Consider the following 21,302-nt stretch of genomic DNA (forward strand, 5'->3'; position numbering starts at 1 on the left):
CAGTCAAGAGCTGGCACTGCCCCTTTGTTCACAGATTTGTGAAGAGAAGGTGCCGTTTCAGACCCCCCCCGCCCCGCCAGAGCCAGAAGCCAGCTGTCACGGTGCCCACACAGCAGCCCACCAGGCCGGCAGCGCACCAGCTGGGCTGGCTCGAGAGCAGATGGTCACGGTGGGTCCCTGGCCCTGAGCCTCTGCTCCATGTGGATGGGAGTCACCACACTGGTGCCTGTCCATCACTCCAGTGAATCCTCCCAATGACCCTGTAAGTCAGTGTAACTCTCTGAACTTTCCCGTCTGGCAGACGAAGGGTCAGAAAGGTTAGGGAATTTGCCTGAGGTCACTCAGCCAACTGGGTGACTGACTCCAAAGCCTGTGTTCTTTCCAACACAAAGTTGTTGAAGTGCCAGAAGGGAAACCCTGGATGGGGCGGGACTACTCTGCTTAGTAGATGCAAGCAAGGATAGCACTGAGCAGCCAGGCCTGGGGAGAGGGGTGAACCCCAGGGGTTGAGATGGGGGGTGAGGGATGACGGAGGGGCATTAATGCTAACTCTGCTGCTGGGAATAACCCTCAGGCCAGGCCCCAGGAAGGCCTGCCCAAGGTTTTGGGAATGCACGGAGCTGAGGACAGGCCCATTCTCCTGTTCCTACCCAGAGATGGCATTGGGGCCCTTGGTGAGGGTTCTTCCCAAGTATGGACTGTACCCTCCATCTCACCCCACCCCACAAAATCCATAGTCTCAGAGCTGTGCAGAAGGAACCAGAAGCTTCCTCTTCCTATCGTGAAACCCTTACAGACTCCTAATTTGCCACTCTTTACAGAGGCAATGCATTTATTCAAAAGGCAATGTTGTGGCTGAAAACACAAACTCTTCTTGAAAATAAAAACCTGTCCGGGCATCAAGGTTTTCATGAAGAATACCAGATGTGTCTGACTGTGTTTGAAGACCGTTTTGGGTTTCTTTGGAAAACTACAGGGCTTAGGAGCAAGTCTGGGGCCAGGTCCTACCTGGCCAATAGCTGAGGGGTTCCAGCCACTCCTTAAAAAAATGGCATTTCCCGAAATCAGGCACTACTCCAAGTTCTCCCACCTGTCATCCCACTTGGTCTTTCTGACAACCCCACAAAGTGGTTGGAGTTATCTTCAGTTTATGAATGAGGAGCCTGGGGCTTCTCCGGGTGAACCTGCCCAGGCTCACACAGGTAACACAGGGCAGAACCAGAGTCAACCTCACTCCCTGCCCAAAGAGCAAACCACAGCAGACCCCCTGACCTCCTCCTTATAGGGAGGTGAGGAGGAAGGGAGAGAGCCGAGATCCAGGGAGCGCCCTCCGAGGCCCTGGGGATGGAGGCACTAAGAGCCACCCCCCCACAGGCTGTGCTTGTTTCAAGGCCCAACTCCCGCGTCTTGAAAGAACTTACTGTGGTCATGTTTCCTTCTCTTGCAAGCTCATGCACAGCTAGGATTTGGTAGGCATCGATATTACAATCATCTTTTTCTAGGATTCTGGAATAGGAAGAGGAGCCCCATAAACTGAGAGTATTCGTAGGCCAGGCTAGCATGGTGCGGCAAGCCACTCACGATTGTCTTGAAATATCCATATCCAGTCTCCCTTTCTCCTTTCAATAATGGAACTCCCCATGTGGCTGGGCTCACGGCTACCCAGAGTAAAGACTACAACTCCCAGCCTTCCCCTGCAGCTGAGGTGTGGCCCTGTGATTAAGTTCCGGCCAACTGGATGTGAGTGCAAGTGCCCCAGGTGACATCAAGCTCTATCCTTAGAGCCTGCCTTCTCTTTCTTCTCTTTCCTCCTTCTTGCTGGCTGAAACGTGGACCACGTGAGCCACATACCAGGAATGGTAGAGCAGCAAGACATAAGGGGCGTGGGACACTACAGAGTTAAGTTGCTGCCCCAGTCCTGGACAACCACCTAGACTTTTGCTTGAGAGAGGAATAACCTCTCATGTTATTTAAGTCATGTATCTGGGGCGATTTGTGACAAAAGTCTATTCATATTCCAAGTATCACAGACATGATCATGGTACCATGGTCCCATGGTTCCAGGGTGGTGGAGAGGTGCTTGGGGAGTCATCTGTGGTTGAATGATAGAAAGGGAAGCTTGCTTTCCATCATGTGTCATTGTGAAGACACAGTTTCCGGTCATACATACTATGGGGTTTTTGATATTCTGTTTCTTTATTGGAAACTTCCTATTTTTCAGCCTGGTCAGGGATGCCCTTGTGCTTCATAGAGGGTTATTCTAATTAACATACAAAATTCCAACAGGATTGATTAGGCAGTCAACGTTCAAATGGTTCTAACCCTTTAGAGTGATTCTGAAGGTACTGGGAACCAAATACATTTGGAAATTAAAGAAAAACCTTTAAATAACTTATGGACTAAAGAAGAATCAGAATGGATATTAGAAAATTCTTAGAACCAAATGATACCGAAAATATCACATCCAAATGTGTAGATCCTGCTAGAATGGTACCTTGAGGGACATGCACAGACTTAAACCACTTATATTCTAAAAGAAAATTGAGAATGGATGAACCAGTCATCCCACTCAAGAGTTAGAAAACCAGAGCAGAACAGCCCGTAGGAAGGAGCTGGCAGGAAATCATAAAGAACAGACATTAACAAAGTAGAAAACAGAGGTGTGATAGACACCAGCTACAAAACTCAAAGCTGGGTCTTTAAAAAGACTAATGAAAGAAACAAATTACTTTAATGTTGATGAGGAAAAATAAGAGGGAAGGGAAAAATAAATAATATTAGGGATGTAAAGAGAAACACACCTAGAGGGGGCAGAGATTTAAAAACCAATGGGGGCAGGGTGCCGGCCTCGCTCAGTCCGTAGAGCACAGGACTCCCGATCTCGGGGTTGTGAGTTCAAGCCCCACGCTGGGCGTAGAGATTGCTTAAATAAATAAGTAAATAAATAAACAAACTTTAAAAACACATTTAAAATTTTTCTTTTAAATAAAAAACAGTGGGGGAGTTCTGTGAACACCACTAGCTGGGGAAACCTCCAGGAGGGCAGGCATTGGGTGTGGGACTCAGCCTGTTGGCACTAAACACTGTTCCCCGTGGGCAGGGCAGCAGGGCCTTGGGCGAGGGAGGCTGCGCACACCATGGTTGTGGCCTTCAGCCAGGTGTTCCCAGGATCCCGCTGGACGAAGGCCAAGCCTCTAAAGCAAGCTCTTGACCCAGCTCCTGCCGAGGACACTGGCCAGGTGTCAACTGTGAGAGAGGGAAGCCGAGGCCCACACAGGCACTCACGAGGGGGCCCCTGTGGGCTGAGCAGGCTCGAATCATGTTCCTTTGCTACCGCGTGCCTCTCTCTGGGATGCAAATTCCAGGGCTGATCATTACAGGTATTACCATCTCTCCACTGGGAAGAAAGAGGTCTGCTTGTGTTTTGTTTTGGTTTTGAACTGTGCCGTACGGTACCACCATTTAGTAACGATTCATAGTGATAACTTGTGGTCACTCAGAAAAAAAATAATCTGTTAACTCTTTTTAGGAAGAAAATGAGTAGCATACATTTTAATTTACTTAATGAAAATAGTTCAAGTGTTAGAGTTTAAAGAGTAAGCTTCAGTTATCTCCGAAAATTCCATCCTCAGAAAACCTTCCATCAAACATCCCTCCCCCCAAATGGTCTTTATTTCTATGGACAGTGACCACGCTCCAAGGTCACCCCGACTTGGTGTCTGGCTTCCACAAGCCCCAGGAACTCCCCAGCTCTGGTTGTCTGGCCGATGGGCCCAGCCTCAGCTAAAGGTCTTCTCCTGGTCACCAATGACCTTGCCCCCTGAAGTTTTTATCACAGTATATCATACCCATAGTTTACAACAATTAAATAATGCAACAGTCCCTTTATGCCCCCCACCCCCTATTCTTTAGAGGCAACAGCTTGTTGCCCTGTAACCCTGGGTGCTTTGGGTTCTTTGGGTCACTCCCCCCACCTGTCTCCTAACAATGTGCTTATACCTCTAGATATGCCCATTTCTTTGTCCATCAGAAGCCACGGCCTCCCTGCCCCCCCCCATATGATCGCATCACTATTGCTACCTGCTCTGTTGACAGTATTTACTTTTATGTCTTGTTCCATCAAATACATGGTGTCTGCCCTCTCCCCAGCTTGTAAGATGGGAACATATTAGCTTGTGAAAAAGGAAAGCAGCAGCACACTGGTGCAGTGGTGTTGGCTGACCCCCGCCCCTCACCTGTGTCCTGTTTCGACTGTCTGCTCCCAGTCCTGCCGAGCCAAGAACAGCCGCATCTTTAGGACCAGGGCAGGCAGGAAGTTCCCTGAGGCGACGGTGATCTGGTTCACCACCTCCAGCGCCCCCGAGTAGTTCTGCTGCAACATGAAGTAGGTTGCCTGTTGAAAGCCCAAGAGAAGACCCTCCATCAGTGCTCACGAAGGGAGGTCGGGGGAGAGGGGGTGTCCAGGTCTCTACCAGAACAGGAGCAGAGTCTGACACAGGGGTGCTGCAGGTCCCCTCAGCTGTGCCAGGGAATCCCTCCAATCCCCAGGGGAAGGAGTCATCCCTCAAAGTCACAGATCAAAGTCCGCAGCAGGCTTGGGTTCCTGGACAGGCAAAGCAAGGGCTCAGGGGAGACAGGGAGCCCTAGCAGGTGCGGGATATGGCAAGGCCATGTGTGGGCCACCCCTGGGGGAGACCTGAGGGTGCTGGGCACTTTCCAGTCCCACATAAGGCCCACTCGTTTGCCATTCACTTTCTTGAAGTGTACCACTGAAAACTGCTTGCTCGGGCCCAGGGTCAGTTCGGGCTTGCAGGCAACCCCCTTGATAGCTTTTTCTCTGTCAAGGCCCACTGGGCTGGGGTTCTGGCCTGTGCAGGCCAGTGCGAGCCACCAGGTTCTCCCGAGTGTGTCATGATGCAGGTGCTTGAGGGGCAGAGAGCAATGCTCCCAAAGGACTTGAAACTGGACTCTGAAAAGGATAGCTTACGTTAGACCTTCGGCAACCCGCCCTCAAAAAACTTATTAAAAACAAGAGGAGTATTGTTCTAGATAGATTGATGAATAGATGTGCTCACTGCAGCACTCTTTCTAAGTGTAAATTGGAAACAATCTCAATGTCCAAAATAGGAAATGGGGCTGGCAAATTATATGAGGTCCATACAACAGGGGATTGGTTTAATGGAGTTTTCAAAATGACACTGGCTTATGACAAAATCTTACATAAAGAAAAGGAAACGGAATGATAAGATGCCTTATGATTACAACTAACTTAAATAACAACACTATCTCCCTCCCTGTGGAGGGTGCTCAGTGGGGTCCCCTTCAGGACCAGGAGAGCTGGCAGCTGATAGCTTGCTGGGGGGCCTGCCCCCTGGGGTCATCCATGGCTAAAGGCAGCGGCCTCATGCCAGGTCACCCCCTCCCCAGGGGTAGCCCCCATCCGGCATGTGGTCAGGGAGGAGGTCAGGGATAGGCCACCCCAGCTCTAGAACCCCGAGTTGGCTGAGGCCTTTGCTATGGCTGTGTCACAGCCCAATTTCTCCTGCTATCCAGTCCTGCTTCTGTCCCTTTCCCCACAGGTGTTGGTCCCAAGGGTGCCCCCAATACACCTGCTGCATGAGGCTCTCCTTGGCTTCCGTTTCCCAGAAAGCCCTTCTAAGGCACACCCTGAACCACATGCATAGAGAAAAGACTGGAACACACTAAGGCCCCAAAAGGTCCACATGAGCTGTTTGGAGGGGGAGCATGAAGGATGTCATTTTAATTCACCTTTTGACTTTTTTAGCCTTCTGTTTTTTTAATGAGTACATATTCATTTTCTAAGAAAATATATACTAAGAGAAGAGAATAAGAGGGCTAGCTTTTCCTTCACAGACTGATTCAGTGGGGGTCACATAAGGAAAATGTAACTTAATTTAAATTGAGATCGGAAAACACAAACCACATACATCCCTTCTCTTTTGCCCCACTGAACTTAATAGGTGAGAAGAGAAAGCGTGATAGAAAGATACGGAGAAAAAAAGACAGACCCTGACAAGACCCCATGCAGAACGAGATGGGGACTCAGACTGAGCAGGTGTGATTGTGAGAACCGAGTGGGCCCTGGGCTGCTGTGTGACCCTGACCCTCTCTGGGCCCCCACTCCTCATCAGCCAGGTAAGGGCCCAGAGACAGAGGGTCTCTGGCTCTAATGGCCCAGGTAGGGATTGTTCCCCTCCCCCCACTGCCCACCTTTCCCATCAGTCCCAGCACATCTTTGCTGTCCTGCACTCCTTGTTCCAGGTACTTGATGGATTTCTTCACGGTGTGGGGCTTGTCTGAGGTGAGGTCCACCCAGCCTCGGAGCACATAGCCCTGGGATCAGAACAAGACAGAAGATGAAGTCCTGGGTCTTGCAGAGCCTCGACCCAGCCTGCTCTCCTGCCTCATGTCCCACCCCTGTCACTCTGCACCCCGAGACCCCTCCAGGCGCACCTACTTGCAGATCCCAGGACAGCCCAGCTCCCTCCCACTGCCAGGACTTTGCTCTGCTTGCTCCTGTCCCCACACAGTGCTCCCAGGCAAACCCCTTCACCTGATTAACTCCACAAGTCTCTCAAATTCCGCCTAGGAGGACCCTCCTGTCGGAGGCCTTCCGTGATCTTCCAGGCTGAGGGTGGGCCCTCCCCGGGAACCCCACGGCTCTGCTGTTCCTACTGACATATTGTCACCTATCTTGTCATTGCCTGTTTACTCTACACTGGGGTCAGAAGGCCACCATGCGTCACTGGGCACGGCCTCTCCTGCTCTCTCCACGTGTGCCTTAGCCCTGCGCAGGGCCTGGACTGTGTGGGAGGTGGGAATGCCTTCTTGGGGGGTGAACAGGAGCCATTTGGAGCTTGAGGGCCTTGTGGGCTCTGCTCCAGTCTTCACCCAGCCTGTGCTGGCAGACAGGTGGCCAGGCCTGGGAGGTGAGGTCACGGGGCACTGGGGTGACACTGGCCTGAAGCAGCCCTCATGCCCTAGACCAGTGCTTCTCAACTCTTTCCCATCGCTCCCCTCCTAAGGGGCCTTTTCAGACATTTTTCTTAATCATTCCCTCTCCCTCCAAGACATTTTAATATCACAGATATACTACTATCTGTTTATGCAGTGTATAAATCTGTGTTTTATACATAAATGGTAAGAGTTTTTTCACCCCCTCCTCAGGGAACCAATTTTCACCCCCTTGGGGGTGAGATCATCCCTGCTGAGGTGGCAACGAGCCTGAGCCTAGACTGAGGCTTCAAACTCTATATTAGTCCCGATGCACCGCGTGTGAGAATCTGCCGTATGGGCCACCACTGATACCCAGCAGACCACTGCAAGGAGGGAAGGTAGGCCCAGCATAGCCAACTCGTCTAGTTTTCCAAAAGAACCCAGAAATCTGGGCTTTTAGGCAAAAATCTTTTGATTTCAAAATGTCGGCACCTAATCCAAGATCTAAAAAACACACAGTAGAGGCCTCAGAACAGCTGTCTGCAGATTAGACTCTGCACACATGCCAATGTGTCCTCAGCTAACCACTGAGACAACGTGGGTGGGGGCTCCTATGAGCCCGGGGGTCTCGTCAGTGCCCGGGTACGGCGCTCTCCCAGTCCCAGGGTGCTCCGCGGGAGTAACGGCCACCACCCTCGGCTGCGTTGGGAGGCTGCTCTCTGCAGCTGCTGTCCCCTTGACGCCTGAGGCAGGTACCTCTCTGGAGCTGCTGGAGATCTTCAGGGTGCGGTTGATGTACTCCCGGGCCTTGTCATGGCGGCCCATGAGCCAGAGGAAGAGGCCGGCATAGTACAGGGCCGTCGCGCTGGCCATATTGCGGACTTCCTTCAGGCTGCTCTCGAGCTCCTGAATGGCTTCCTGGTCTGTGAATCCGAGAGGAGGAAGAGGGTGAGTCAGAGGGAGGAGGGCTGCCTGGTCCTGCAGGAGGCACTGAGGGCCCTGGGAGCTGCCTCTGGCCACTCTGAGCCTCCTTCAACACACAGCAGACTACATGCCAGCCCAGGGCCTGGAAACCACAGGAGCTGCCCACGCCGGGACTTGGGTTTGCTGTCTGAGGTTTCACTTTTCTCCCCTGTGCCCAGCAGTTTGCCGAGCGGACAGACCAAACTGAATCCCCTACCTCAGCCCCACAACCCATCCTGAGAGGGGAAATAGTTGTTTGTAGTGTCTTGGAATCTTTCCCTGACTCTAGAGCGGTGGACATTAGGGGTGGAATTATTTATATCAACTTCATTTGTCTCAACAAAGTCTGGGCAAAGGAAAGCAGGGTGTCTTCCCAACTCGGGGGATCTGGAAAGAGGACCCCTCCCACTGTCATGCTCTTTGCCCGTGGCTCCCACTCAGCTGAACCTGGGCATGGGATCTTCCTTGAGGATCCCAAGGGGAGAGAACAGAAACCACTCCTCACTGGCCAACGGCAGGGGCTGTCACTGGTGAGCCCACCTCCTGTGACAGCCCTTGGGGGGGCTGCGGCTCTGGAGTGGGGCTGTCTTCCCGCAGTGGGGCCAGGCCTTGCTGGGCCTGGCTGCACTCACCGATGGTTTCACAGCACTTGTGAGCGTAAATGAGGGCCATGATGGAGCACAAGGACACGTCTGGATGATTCCGGATGCTCTCCAGGTTGCTGATGGCATCCTGGATGTGTTCTGCAAAGAAAAGCCCACACGGTTATGTCCCCAGAGGGCAGGAGGCTCTGTGGCAGACACATGGGAGCCCTTGTCAGAGCTGACTCAAGGCTTGGCACCACCTGGCTTCACCCAGAATCATTAGGCTAACTGGTCCAAACGTCCCCAATGGCCCAAGTTCCCTGAAACAGCTGCTGGTCCCACGGTCCAGGCTGCCAGGGGCTAGAGGGCTTGGAGCTCAGATGTACCTGTGAGTACTTGAAGGGACACCTGTGAGGCCAGGATTTGGGCCTGGGGGTCAGTTCTGAAGAAGGACGTCAGGTCATTCCAGCTAGCTGCTCAAGAGCCTCAGAGTACACATACCCCTCTGCATCCATTGACGTTGGCCATCGGTGGCTCTGCCAGCCCCCGGCCCAGGACTACCTTCCAACTGTCAGTGAGTCAGCACCTGTGTGAGGCTCGTTCCTCCCCCTGCTCCTGCACCATACTTGCCTTTACCCATACCTACCACTTCCTCCTTTTCCTGCACTACCAGATCCCAGTTTCCAAGCCTGGGATTCACCCAATAAGCAGGCAGTCATGTCTCCCCACCCACTCATTTTCCAGAGAGGGAAACTGAGGTGCAGAGCAAGGGTAGTGAGCTCTCTGATGTCTCAAAAGTCAACTAGATATGTATTACACAGCCATGTGTGGATTAACCTGGGAACCTAGCTACTGAGTGTAAGACTCTCTCCATGGGAACATGGTTGGGGTATAAGGAGACTTTCCAGGTGGAGCCAGAGTGTCAGTGCTGGGCTGGTGCCTGACATCAGAAGGCCAACACTGGCAAGTCCTTACCTTCCCTGAGGATCCCATAGGTTTTAAAGAACTGTAGGATAGGGTCATTGCTGAATTTTTCCAGGCCCACGGCCGCAGCCTGCTGCACATGGTGGAAGTACTGTTCCTGGCTATAGTAAATGATCCCAGCCTGTAGAGAGGAAGACACAGTGGCAACAGCCCCAGTCCCTTCTCTCTGTTCTGACCCACTTTCTCCCCTATTCTCTGCTCCTCCTCCATTCTGCAAAAGGAAGGCAGGGAAGAGCCCTCATTTTGTTCTTCACCAGCCCCAGGAGTAGCTCCATTGCAGTTCCCCAGGAAGGAGCTTGGACGTGTTTGTGAATTATCCACAGAGTCTGGTTCAAATGTGATGGAGAATTCAACTTAGGCTTTGTTTTAGGAAGGGAATAAGGGGAAAGAGAGAGGACCAGTAGCAAGAATGGGGACACCACCAGTTAGAGTTGTAAGTTACTGGGGTTAAACACTTGTTGGGAACAGTATCAAGGGCTTTACACCCATTATCTTATGCATTATTGTCTCCATATGCTTCATAGTTGAAGAAGCTGAAGCCTATAAAGACCATGGCTTGACAAAGGTCATGCAGTAGTAGGGGCTGAGATTGCAAAGTGAAGTCTCACTTCCCCTAAGGTTTGTGGGTGCTGCGGCTGGGGAGGAGATGTGGTTGGGTTGTGAACAGTCTTGTGGGCCATATGAAAGAGCCCGGACAGCATCCTCAGGGTAATAGGAAGCAGTTGGAATGGTTTTAAGCAGGAGGAGGAATGTGTTCAGATATGTGTGTGTGAGTGGTGGTGGTGGTGGTGTGGGGACTGCTGGTGAAGAGAGACCTGAAGCAGAGAACTTTTTGGGGTGTGTGTGTGGGGGGGTACTGTTTCAGATGCCTGGAGAGAGATGGTGGGGATCCTGGGCTAGGAGATACAAAGCCGTGGGTTCTGTCAGAACACTTGTAGGAGCTGACATTTCCTGCTGATAGACAGGACCCGATGTGGGAATGGAGAAGAGTGAAGGCTGTAGGATCAAACAGTGGTGCCGTCTACTGAGGTAGGGGACGCAGAAGAGGCAGAGGCAGGAGAGGGGGAGATGATGGCAAGATGACAGAGAAGGGTTTTGGATACCTTGGTTGGGGGGAGCTCGAGGACAAGACTGGGTGGAGACGCTGATTTGGAGCTCAGGGTGCACAGAGAACACCAGCGGAGAAAGATGCGCTCGTAAAGAACAGTGAGGCCAGAGGGGGCCAGGCCCTTCATTAGCGGCCGGCCGGGGACAGCGAAAGGCGGATGAAGGGGACAGCAGGAGCGGTTGGAGAGGTGACAGGAGAGCAGCGGGGCGCGGGAGTCTCGGGGCCAGGGGCGGAGAGTCCCAGAGGGAGCGGCCTGGCCGCGCTCGGGCCACGCACCATAAGGGAGGAGTCATTGCCGCTCATCTCCGGGCGCCCGCGGCTCCGAGTCCGGGTCTGGTGCGGCCGCGCAGAGCTGGATTCCCGAGTAAGGGTCCTGGGCACTTCTCTCGCGGCCGGAAGTTGGAGGCGCGCGTCCTTGGAAACGGAGGTAAGGCCGGTTGCTAAGAGCGTCAGAGTCAGGGGTGGGAGAGGCAGGCACCCACGTGACAAGGCGCTGGCAATCGAGCGCCGAAAGGGCTAGTGCGCGCTGGTGGCGCGGGTTCGCCCTGCGGGCTTGGCATCGCGGTACCGGGACACGGGCGCCGGCGCCGGGCCGCAGCCATGGGCCTGGGCGCCAGCGCCGAGCAGCCCGCGGGCGGCGCCGAGGGTTTCCACCTGCACGGGGTGAGTCGCCCCCGCGGCGCCGGTGACCTTGGCGGGGCGCCCGCACGGACGCGAGGGGACGTCTGATCGCCGGCTCGAGGGAGGCAGGGGCGGGGTCCCGGCCCCCCGAGCGGCTGCCCTGGTGTGGGGGTGTGCTTCCTTCCCGGTGGGAGCAGCCTGCGGGAGGCGGCGCCGCGGCGCTCTGGCCCCCGGCCCGTCTGCGGCCGCGGTCGGCCCGGCGCCGGCCCCGAGTGCCAGCCATGCAGGAAGCGGGAGAGTTTCCTGGTCCGGTCGGGCCACCCGGAATGGCACTTCTCCCGGGTGAAGATTACACCACGTCCAGTCGGGACGCACTTGCGCACTTAGGTCATCACTTGTGATCGCCTCCTTACTGGGCCTGGGGACAGAGCCGGCAAGACCAGAACCTAGCTCCCCGTCCTTGGGTCCATAGATTCGGGGTGGCCAAGTGGATGTCAACTGCCAGGGAGCCTGCCGGCGCGCATCCCGCCGTCTTGGGGTCGGACAGGCCTCCGGTCCGGGGCTCGAGGAGCAGAAACAACTAGCCAGGGAGAGCCTGAGAATGCCTCAGAAGGCACGGGGGGAGCGTTGGCAGCAGGGGAGGGACCTGGAGGTCTGGACAAGCAGTTCTGAGCAAAGTGGAGACGGAGTGGGGTTCCTAGAGTCTGAAGGTGAGGAGAGGGCCTGCAGCCAGTTGGAGAGTTGGGGTGGCGATGTGTACTGTGGAGAAGGAGGTGTTGTAATGGAGGTGAGGGGGCACAGGGTCTCCGAACCCACAGTGTAGTTAGGGGAAGGACCTTGTGTTTTTCCATGGGCACCGTGGATGGATTGCAGAGCTGAGTGTAGGCCGGCAAGCTGGTCAGTTTGGTGCTTGGCTGCTGAGGGGTGTCTAAAGCTCTGTTATCAACTACAAGAGGGGAGGGCTAAAGAAGGGGGTTCCTAAAAGTCAGGTTGGCTTCAGGGCCCAGAGTTGACAGGACCCTGTTTGGTGATGGGCTTTCTCTGGTCGGCATCATGGTGAGGCACCTGACAGAAAAGGTGGACAGTGGAATGCATCCCATCAGGAGAATCTTCCAGCAGGCTGATGGAAAACATAGAAATTGAGGACTTGGCAAGTGGGAGAGGTGGGGTGGGGGGGGGAATGTGGGAGAGGGGCTGAGTGGAGAGGTCAAAGGATTGGAGGTCTTCCACTCACAAAAACAGGTATTTTTGAGCACATGCTGTGGCAGGCCGAGTTCTGGGTGCCAGAGGTAAAGCAGTGGAGAGAACAGATGTCATCCCTCTTCTCAGGGAGCTTACCTTTGGTTGCTGGCACGGAGAGGAGGGTGAGAGATGAAATAGAAATCTATGGTACGCGCTGATCAGTACTGGGGAGGAGAGAGTAGAGTAAGTGCATACAGAGGATAGCCGGTTCTGTTTTGGATAGAGGGGTCAGAAAAGGCCTCACATCAAGACACCTGGGAAGGAAGGAGTGGACAGTACAGAGACTTAGGGGAAGAGCGTTCTAGGCTGAGGGAGGGCCTGAGGCGGGTTGTGTCGGTTGGGTTGAGGAAGAGCAGGAGATAAGGCTGGCATACATAGGTGGGGTGGCCTGTGTTAGAGGTAAAGGGTGAGGCCAGATTATGCGGGGCCCGTTGTGTCCCAAAGATCTGGGATTTTGTTCTGCCACGTGGAGCCATCGGGACGTTTTCCGTGGAAGCGTGACATTACCTGCTTACATTTCCTGAAAACTGTGTGTGCTGCCTTCTATAAACACTGACATTCTCACTGTGCACCCGGCCTGTTGGAAAAGTCCCTGCCCTCAGGGAGATTAGAGGCGTGGAGGGTTCCCCAGGAAATGGTTGTGACAGGGCAGTGGAACAGAGCAGGTTCTGGGTTGGACTTCCTGGGGTCAGATTTCTGAATAATGGAGTACTTTTCCTCCTGCATAAGTCGGTGCTGGTAAAAAGGTTAGGTGCAAGGTAGGGCAGGTGGCGCAGTCCCCTGGCACCGAGCCAATCCTCAGCAAGTGTCAGCTGCTGTCCCTTTAATTACATTAGATGCGCTGATGCGGAACACAGTGGAAAGTGTTGTGAAAGCAGCAGGCATCGTGGGGCTGTGGGGTGAGGGTGATGAGAGCCCCCACAGGATAGCGGGACAGAGGGCAGTGATTGTGGTGGGCGCGGTGGCAGCTACGTAGATTATTTCTGCACTAGAGCCTTTGTGGGTGATGGCAAGGCCCGGGGCAAGGGCAGTGGAGTACAGCCAGGGGACAAGGTCATGGGGGAGGTTGGGGAGAGGTATTGGGGGTGTCTGGGAGAGGGCCGGGGGATTGGAGGCCTGAGCCTCTGGACCTCAGTAATGATGGAGGGCGGCTGACAGGGAATAACTGAGGAGGGGAGTGGGCCGGCAGCTGGGTGGCACTGGCCTCAGGAGCAGGGACCTTCCCAGAGGTAGGCGGAGTGGCACAGAAAGTGGTCCTGAGCAGGGAGGAGTACTTCTGCACAAGCTGTCTCTGAGTAACTGTCCAATGGCTTTCCAAAGACACCTTGTCCCCGCTTTCCCATGAAGGGAGAGGGGCAGGGCTCAGAGCTCCCCTGTCGCAGGCCAACTGGGACTGGAGTCGGTTTCTGGGCTCACTGTCATTGGAAGCCATGGCAGTTTCTGGGGGTGGCAAGCAGGGGCTCAGTGGGTGGTGACCTAACTAGAAGGGCGTCCTAATTCCAGGGGCGAATTCCCCTGGATCCCAGGGCTCAGGGTGAGCTCTCCTTCAGCTTGGGGAATCCAAGACTATAGGGGCTAGTGGGTGTCGGAAGCCACAGGGCCTTCCCGTGGTGGAGGCATCCAGAACCTGAGCCCTGTGTCCTCTGGGCTGATGCCTGACCAGCAGGACATCAAGTGCTCACAGCCAAAGGCCTGAGGGTGTGGGGCCCACCGCAGGGTCTGGCCCTGGGGATAAAGGCTGCATTGTTTGAGCAAGGCTCTGTAAATGGGGCCTTTGAGATGGATTTCTACTCCAGCTGGGAGGCTTGGTTGCTGTGTTTTTGGAGACAGCAGTGAGTTCCGGAATACAGGGCTGGAGGCCCCCTTGGGCTAGGAGTGGCTCCCGGAGGAGCCGAGAGGAGCCGAGAGGAGCCGAGAGGAGCCGAGAGGAGCCGAGCCGAGCCGAGCCGAGCCGAGCCGAGCCGAGCCGAGCCGAGCCGAGCCGAGGCTGTGAGGCGGGGATTTGGCCTGCTCATGGGACTTCCTCTCATAGGGCTCCCAGCTCAGGCTCATCCCTGTGCCTTGGGTCTGCTTCCCTCGGCCACACTCCTCAGCAGCTCCCACGCCCGCCCAGCTGAGCTTGGATCTGTCACCACAGGGTCTGGGCCCTCTGGGATCTGGCCACTGGCTGCCTACCCTGTCTGTCTTTCTGAGCACATCCCTGGTTTCATCTATCCTGGGGCCCTCCCTTCCTAAACCTTTCTGGTAAACCTGCTGGCTTCACAGTGGCCCAAGCTTCCCCACAGGCCTGTGCCACCTTGTGTCTGTGTGGCCTCCTAGAAGCCCCCCCGGGCTGCCTGGGCTCTCCTGTGAGGCATCTCTGGAAGCATGATGTGTGGATTGTGATCAGACAAGAGCCATTTCCTGAGGAGGACAGTCTTGCCCAGGAAGGTAGCAGGAGATGACGGCGTTACTTTGACAGTGCACATGTGTGGCCTGCCTGGAACAGTTCGTGCAGTGCCCGGGTCCTTGTTGGACCACCTGAAGTGGTGATGGACAGTCTCTGACATTTGGGGGCAGGGGGTTTCTCGGAGAGTCATGAGGCTTGTGCCGTGACTGTGGCCTCTGCTGTGGGACAGGTGCAGGAGAACTCCCCAGCCCAGCAGGCGGGCCTGGAACCCTACTTTGACTTCATCATCACCATCGGGCACTCGAGGCTGGTGAGGCTTCCCCCATGCTACGGCTGCCTTGTGTGTGTGTGTGTGTGTGTCCTGTCCCACAGCAGGCCCCACCCTGCTCCTGCCTCCCTTTCCTTCCGGAGGGAGGCCCAGCCCATCTCTCCTTCTTCTAGGCTTGTACTCCGCTTGACTGGGGCCCTGCTCATTGCCCAGCTCCTGAGCTTTCTGAGGTGGATGGGCGGTGAGGGGGCTCTTGGAGCCACAAGGTCTAAAGGGCCTGCCTCTTGGAGCATGAGAGGTGTCAAAGTGGCCCAGAGGCCCGTCAGAGAGGGGCAGCCCTGCGGTGCTCTGGACCAAGTAGGCCCTTTGTTCACTTTGTTGTATTTCCGGCAGGGGGGGTGGCTGAGGGAGGCAGGTTTCATGGTGCTTAGGGCTGGTGGGGTTTGCAGTGGTCGCAGGTCCTGACCCACGCCCACACCAGACCCTGCTGGGGCAGCTGGCCACCGGGGCCCTTCCTCCTGTCAGACCCAGACTTGTCTGAGGGGCCCCAACCCAGGGTGGGGGCCCTTGGCGTCAGCCCCGCTGCCCCCGCAGAACAAGGAGAATGACACGCTGAAGGCCCTGCTGAAGGCCAACGTGGAGAAGCCTGTGAAGCTAGAGGTGTTCAACATGAAGACCATGAAGGTGCGCGAGGTGGAGGTGGTGCCCAGCAACATGTGGGGCGGCCAGGGCCTGCTGGGCGCCAGCGTGCGCTTCTGCAGCTTCCGCAGGGCCAGCGAGCACGTGTGGCACGTGCTGGTGAGTGGGCGCGGGGGGTGGTGTGGGGCTGGCAGGCGGCTAGGGTAGGGGTGAGGTGTGGGGCAGCTGGGCCAGGCCAACAACCAGTGCTTCTGCGAGAGGGGTCCCTGAGGGCCACTCATCATCACCTGACCTGTGCAGCCCGCCTGTTAGCCAGGCGGCTTTGGGCACCTTCTCACCCTCTAACCCTTGGTTTCTTATTTTGAGAGGTGGGATACCATCTGCTGGAGGGGTGCTCGTACTGCCAGAAGGCTGCTGCTGCCAGCCTTTATAGATCGTGTCTCTTCTGGTAGACTCTATGGTATACCAGGACCGAGGCTTTTCTGGCAGGTCTCCTCAGAGCCTCTTTGGGCCTTGGGCAGTGCCTGGGGGCTGGGTCTTCCTGAGTCTCAGTGACTGAGTTGTTGCAGACGTTGCTGTTAGTGTCTGTTCTCTCTCTCTCTCTCACACACACACTCACACACACACGCGTGATCTGTACGTTCATCGGTGGTGCCCACAATCTTGATGCTTGGTCCCAAGGAAGGTGCCCCGACCGGAAATGGACTGATTTGATTTCTACCCTCCTGTATTGCTGACTTCTCATGGGTGATTTCTCAACCTTTCCGCCCTCCTTAGTTTGTCCATGAGTGCAGTGGAGGTGATGAGGCCAATCCCTTTGCATTGCTCGGGGAGACTGGGAGATTGGGAGTGGTAGAGTTTCCCAGGGAGGAAATGATCCTTCTACCCAGTTCTGCTCACTGCCCCGCCTCCAGCCCCTACACAGGGGTCTCCAGCGATATGCCTGCACCAGTAACAGCACGGCAGTTGGGCACTTACTGTGGGCCAACGTGTGGTTTTCATTCTTTGCCTATATTCTATTTTTAATTTTTTCAGCAATCCTATGAGGAAGTACTGCATATCCTACTTTTAATTGTGGGGAAACTGACGCTAGGGGGGGTTAAGTATCTGTCCATAGTTACAGGCTAGAGGTTGGTGGAGTCAGGATTTAAACGAGGTCACGTTCTAGAGCTCAGGGCTGTGAGCGGTGCCCTCATGCTGCCCTCTGCTGGGCAGTCTGTGCACCTGGGGGCGGTCGGGAAAAGAAGTGGAGTAAGCAAGTCTGGGCCTGATGTCCTGGCCCAGAGCCCAAGGACAAGTGTCCTGCTCAGTACCTGGAGATGCGGCCCCCTCCATCCTCACCACCCCATCCCCAACTTGAGGAGCAAGACGGGTCGTTGGTGATTCTTTCTCCAGGACGTGGAACCCTCTTCACCTGCCTCCCTTGCTGGCCTGCGCCCCTACACAGACTATGTGGTTGGCTCAGACCAGATCCTCCAGGAGGTGAGTGACCTTTGGTTTGCCCTCCCCAGGCCCCCTGGATACGGTGTGGAGGTGGGTGCTGTCCATGAGGAGGGCCTCGTTTTGTCGAGGCCTCCAATTCCAGTGCTGGGAGTGGGGCTCAGGCGCTGGCTTTGTCGTAGTCCGAGGACTTCTTTACACTCATCGAGTCCCACGAGGGGAAGCCCTTGAAGCTGATGGTTTACAACTCCGAGTCCGACTCCTGCCGGGAGGTGACTGTAACTCCCAACGCAGCCTGGGGTGGAGAGGGCAGGTACTTCCTCAGTTGGAGGGTGGCAGGGCAGGGGCCCAGTAGAGCCCTGGCTGGACCTGGCCACTGGACATGGACGCCCAGAATCCCATGGTGGGGGGTGGAGGCTGGGCTCTGGGTCTAGGGATCCTGAGGATGACCACTGGTCCAGGAGGCACCCTTTGCCCCTCATGGCCAGGAGCGGGGGTGGGGGGGTTGGCAGACCTAGGAAGGGCTGTAGGACAACCCCCTGGATCGAATGTTTCTGGACTTTGGCAGTCTGGGCTGTGGTATTGGCTACGGGTATCTACACCGGATCCCAACCCAGCCCCCCAGCCACCACAAGAAGCCACCTGGTACCTTGCCTCCCGGTACCCTGCCTCCTGATGCCCTGCCTCCTGATGTCCTGCCTCCTGGTGCTCCGCCACCTGGACCCATCCCCCAGGACTCTCCTGCCCCTCCTGGCCCAGAGATGGGCTCCAGGCAGGATGACTACATGGAGGTACGTTGGGAGCACCTGCCAGTGAGGGGACGTGGGGAGCTTCCTATGGGCAAAGGGGCCTGCTACCTGGGAAAAGAGGACTCAAGTCTGCTGTCGCCATGGGTGCCAAGGGCCCATTTGTGGAGCCCGCCTGCCACTTGGGTCTGGAGGTGAGGGTAATGGCAAGGCACTAGTTGTCATTTTCATTTCACGAGTGGGAAACGGAGGCTCAGGTGTGTGGAGCTTGTACTGTGCCTGAGTCTGGTAATGTTGGGCCGGAGGCTGGGCACCCAGGGCCCCAGTTGGGCTGGTTGTCTGGCCAGCTCTGTAGGGGAAGGCCAGACCTGCCTTCATGCCTGTTGAAAAGTCACCAAGTGCCTTTGGGCACTGGGCTGGTGCCTGGGGTCTGTACCGGGGGCATGCGAGGACTGCTCCCTAGGCACGCTGGAATTCACGGAAGGCCTTCTCTTCTTGTGGGTCACTAGAGGGGCCCAGCCAGGTGGGCACCTGGGGCTCTTCGGCAGAGTGGGAAGGGTGTTCCCTCCTAGTCAGCACTGCCGGAGAGGCCAGTGAGGCCCCTTGTGCCTGACTTTAGATCCCCTGTCGGGGAAGGGCAGGTCACCATGGCCGTTTGCTCCGTCAGGCAGAGTGGTGCTTCCGTGGCCAGGGTGGGCTAGGGGTTAGGTTGGACTACTCTGTCCCAACGGCCCCTGCCCTGTTCCCGCCTCCTTCCCTGGCCCATGTAGGCCCTGCTGCAGGCACCTGGCTCCTCTGTGGAGGGACAGCTTTCTGAGCCTGGGAGTCCCAGCCGTGGCGCTCCAGACCTTGGGGGATTTCCACGTGCCATGGAGATTCCTCTTCAGCCTCCACCTCCAGTGCAGCGCGTCATGGACCCAGGTAGCGAGCGGGCTCTGGCGAGGAGGCTAAGGAGCCTGCAACCCCTGGTGCTGAGGTGGGCCCCAGGTTTACAGCGAGGCTCCCGTGGCAGTGCCAAACCTTCCTCAGACCTGCTGAGGCCTCCTAGCTCATACATGCCAAGTTGGTCGCAGATGAGCCAGTCCAGTGGGCAGATGGGGGGGGGGGGGGACTGCCGTCCACTGAAGGGAAGCGGCCTGCTCAAGGTCACACGGCACAGCGGGGACAGAGCAGGGTCCGGGCCTCTGTCACTGTGCTGTTCCCTTTCTTTCCTCAGCAACAGGCAGTGGGGATCACTTTGGGGTTGGGTGGGGGTACCCCCCCTGGGTTGAGATTACAGTTTTAGGCCAGGTGCCCCAGGAACGGGGCTGAGTGAGCCAGGGTACGGGCCTTCCAGTAGTCTGGGTTTTATGCTAGTGAAGACTTGCACCCTTCCCTAGGCTTCCTGGACGTGTCGGGTATCTCCCTCTTGGACAGCAGCAATGCCAGTGTCTGGCCCAGCCTGCCCTCTGCCACAGAGGTGACCTCCACAGCTCTCTCAGCCTCCGGGCCCGAGGACGTCTCCAGCAGTGGTTCTCATGAGCGTGGTGGTGAGTGGCCCACAGCTGCGGAAGCTTTCCGGGAAGGACCCTGGTTGTTGGCAAGGCTGCCCCGAGTTTCTCAGCAGGGTGGGAGGCTGGGAGGCTGGCTTTTGGGTGAAACGCAACCACATCAAAGCATCCGGCCACTAGATCTCCCATTCCCCATCAATGCCTGGGGTGGGAGTGGGGTGGCTGTCCCAGGCCACATGGGCCCAGGGTTCTGTAGGCCTCCTCAGCCCCTCCCTGTATGTTTCAGGTGAGGCCACATGGTCCGGATCAGAGTTTGAGGTCTCCTTCCCGGACAGCCCAGGCACGCAGGCCCAGCCAGACCACCTGCCTCAGCTAACCCTTCCCGACAGCCTCACCTCTGCAGCCTCACCAGAAGACGGGCTGTCTGCTGAGCTGCTTGAAGCGCAGGCTGAGGAGGAGCTGGCAAGCACAGAGAGCCCAGATTTCGGGGCAGAGGCTGAGGAGGCAGCCAGCCAGGCCCAGCTATCCACCCCCGAATAACGCCCTAGGCTGTGTCGAGGCCCCTGATGGCATTTCGTGAGGCCTAGATGTGGGGAAGCAGCTTAGGCCACACTACACGCAGCCTAGCCCCTTGCCTGATCCCGGCCGTGTGTGCAGCTTTCTAGGCGGTGGCTCCCAGGATGTGCAGGGACTGCTGTGGGGCGGGGCTTGTGTGTCCACACAGACCCTACTGGTGTCCAAGAGATAACCTCCCAGCATTAATTCTGCCTGATGGTCCTGGCTTTGGGGAATCGGGCACTTGTTTGAGTCTCAGACAAGTCCTTCTGGGGTGGTGGAGGGCTGGGAGCAGTACCCAGATCAAGTTTTGCAGGAGCTTGCGTGGGGCAGAGAGCCTCAGTGGGTAGGAAGAGGAGGCCATGGGCCTTGGGGAAGGGCATCTTTCGGCCATGTACCCTTAAGTCCAGTGCTTGCTCCTGCTCTGGACACTATGGCTGCCCAGGAGGCAGCAGGGTCCACACAGAGTCGGGTGTGCAGATGGAGTGCGGGAGGAAGGGATAGGTCTGGAGAGTTTGCCTAACTCTTGGTAGGGCTTGCCTTGATTCTTCTTGCGCAGCTCAGCTAGCCTCGTGTGCACTAGAAGGCAGCCCCACGCCTTGGGGATCCCTGAAGCCCCAATTACCGTCTCTTCTGTCATGTGCCCTCATCTCTATACTACACTGCACAGTCACTCAGCTGACTGACATCTGCCAGTTACAGCTGGAGGAGAGAAGCAGTGACCTTGTCCCCCTCTCCTGGAAGAGGAGGACTGGAAATTCTAGGCCCTTCAGCAGAGGCTCACTTGTTCTTGGACCACGATGTTTCTTCTTCCCAGGGCCTACACCCCACAGACCCGGTATCTCTAGTGGTGACTCCTGTCAGCTCCCAAACTTCTACAGCCATCTCTTGTAAATATACAAGGCATCCAGTCAGCCCCAGCGGTGAATAAAAATTGCAAATCTAAGTTCACCATCCTAAGCAGACTCTCAAAGCCAATCCTGACTGGATCTCTTTACACACAGCTCTCACCCTATGGGGGAACAAGGGGCCTGGACGAGAGTGGGTCCATTTTGCTCTTTTCCATAGAATGGGAGGAGGCTGTTCCCTTCACCCCAGGTGCCCCAAGAGGCTAAGACTAGGCCAGGTCTTCTGCTCTACCTGGTTCCTGTAGGAAAAGGAGGGCTCCACGCAGGAACGGCCTCTCATCCCCTGAAGTCCCTCACCTTCCCACTTCTTGCTAATTGCCACAAAAGCTGCCTCTGGCCTGGTCTTCTAGCTGCTACCCAGTTTAACGTCCCACCTTTGCCGCTTGATCTGTAATATGTGCACTTAAC

At 56.1% G+C, this 21,302-nt stretch overlaps 2 protein-coding genes across 6 annotated transcripts in view; one reads left to right on the forward strand and one right to left on the reverse strand.

Annotated features, from left to right (window-relative positions):
• TTC21A (tetratricopeptide repeat domain 21A) overlaps nt 1-11,198 on the reverse strand; it is a 31,148-nt gene extending 19,950 nt beyond the window's left edge. Inside the window, exons 1-8 of the mRNA XM_040636606.1 lie at nt 11,165-11,198; nt 10,873-11,036; nt 9,480-9,609; nt 8,553-8,663; nt 7,714-7,880; nt 6,232-6,354; nt 4,236-4,393; nt 1,422-1,506 (exon numbers count right to left, since the gene is read on the reverse strand). Of these exons, the coding sequence (XP_040492540.1) occupies nt 1,422-1,506; nt 4,236-4,393; nt 6,232-6,354; nt 7,714-7,880; nt 8,553-8,663; nt 9,480-9,609; nt 10,873-11,036; nt 11,165-11,198 (972 nt within the window). The remainder of the gene's footprint in view (nt 1-1,421; nt 1,507-4,235; nt 4,394-6,231; nt 6,355-7,713; nt 7,881-8,552; nt 8,664-9,479; nt 9,610-10,872; nt 11,037-11,164) is intronic.
• On the forward strand, nt 11,098-20,929 carry GORASP1 (golgi reassembly stacking protein 1). Of its 5 annotated transcripts, none has more exons than XM_008710078.2 (10): nt 14,574-14,987; nt 15,078-15,158; nt 15,290-15,473; nt 15,711-15,800; nt 17,151-17,237; nt 17,378-17,508; nt 17,764-17,986; nt 18,712-18,862; nt 19,321-19,470; nt 19,718-20,929. In XM_008710078.2, the coding sequence occupies exons 1-10, from the start codon at nt 14,926-14,928 to the stop codon at nt 19,969-19,971; spliced, it is 1,413 nt and encodes a 470-aa protein (XP_008708300.1). In that variant the 5' UTR covers nt 14,574-14,925; the 3' UTR covers nt 19,972-20,929. The 5 variants fall into 5 exon arrangements, with proteins under 5 accessions (XP_040492879.1, XP_040492880.1, XP_008708307.1 ...); XM_008710070.2 differs by having other exon boundaries at nt 14,577-14,987; nt 15,711-15,914; XM_040636945.1 differs by lacking the exons at nt 14,574-14,987; nt 15,290-15,473 and adding an exon at nt 11,098-11,259 and having other exon boundaries at nt 15,711-15,914.
• Nucleotides 20,930-21,302: the final 373 nt, after the last annotated feature.

This window comes from Ursus maritimus, unplaced genomic scaffold (genome assembly GCF_017311325.1).
Source record: "Ursus maritimus isolate PB19 unplaced genomic scaffold, ASM1731132v1 scaffold_20, whole genome shotgun sequence".
In the NCBI taxonomy this organism is placed as follows: Eukaryota; Metazoa; Chordata; class Mammalia; order Carnivora; family Ursidae; genus Ursus; species Ursus maritimus.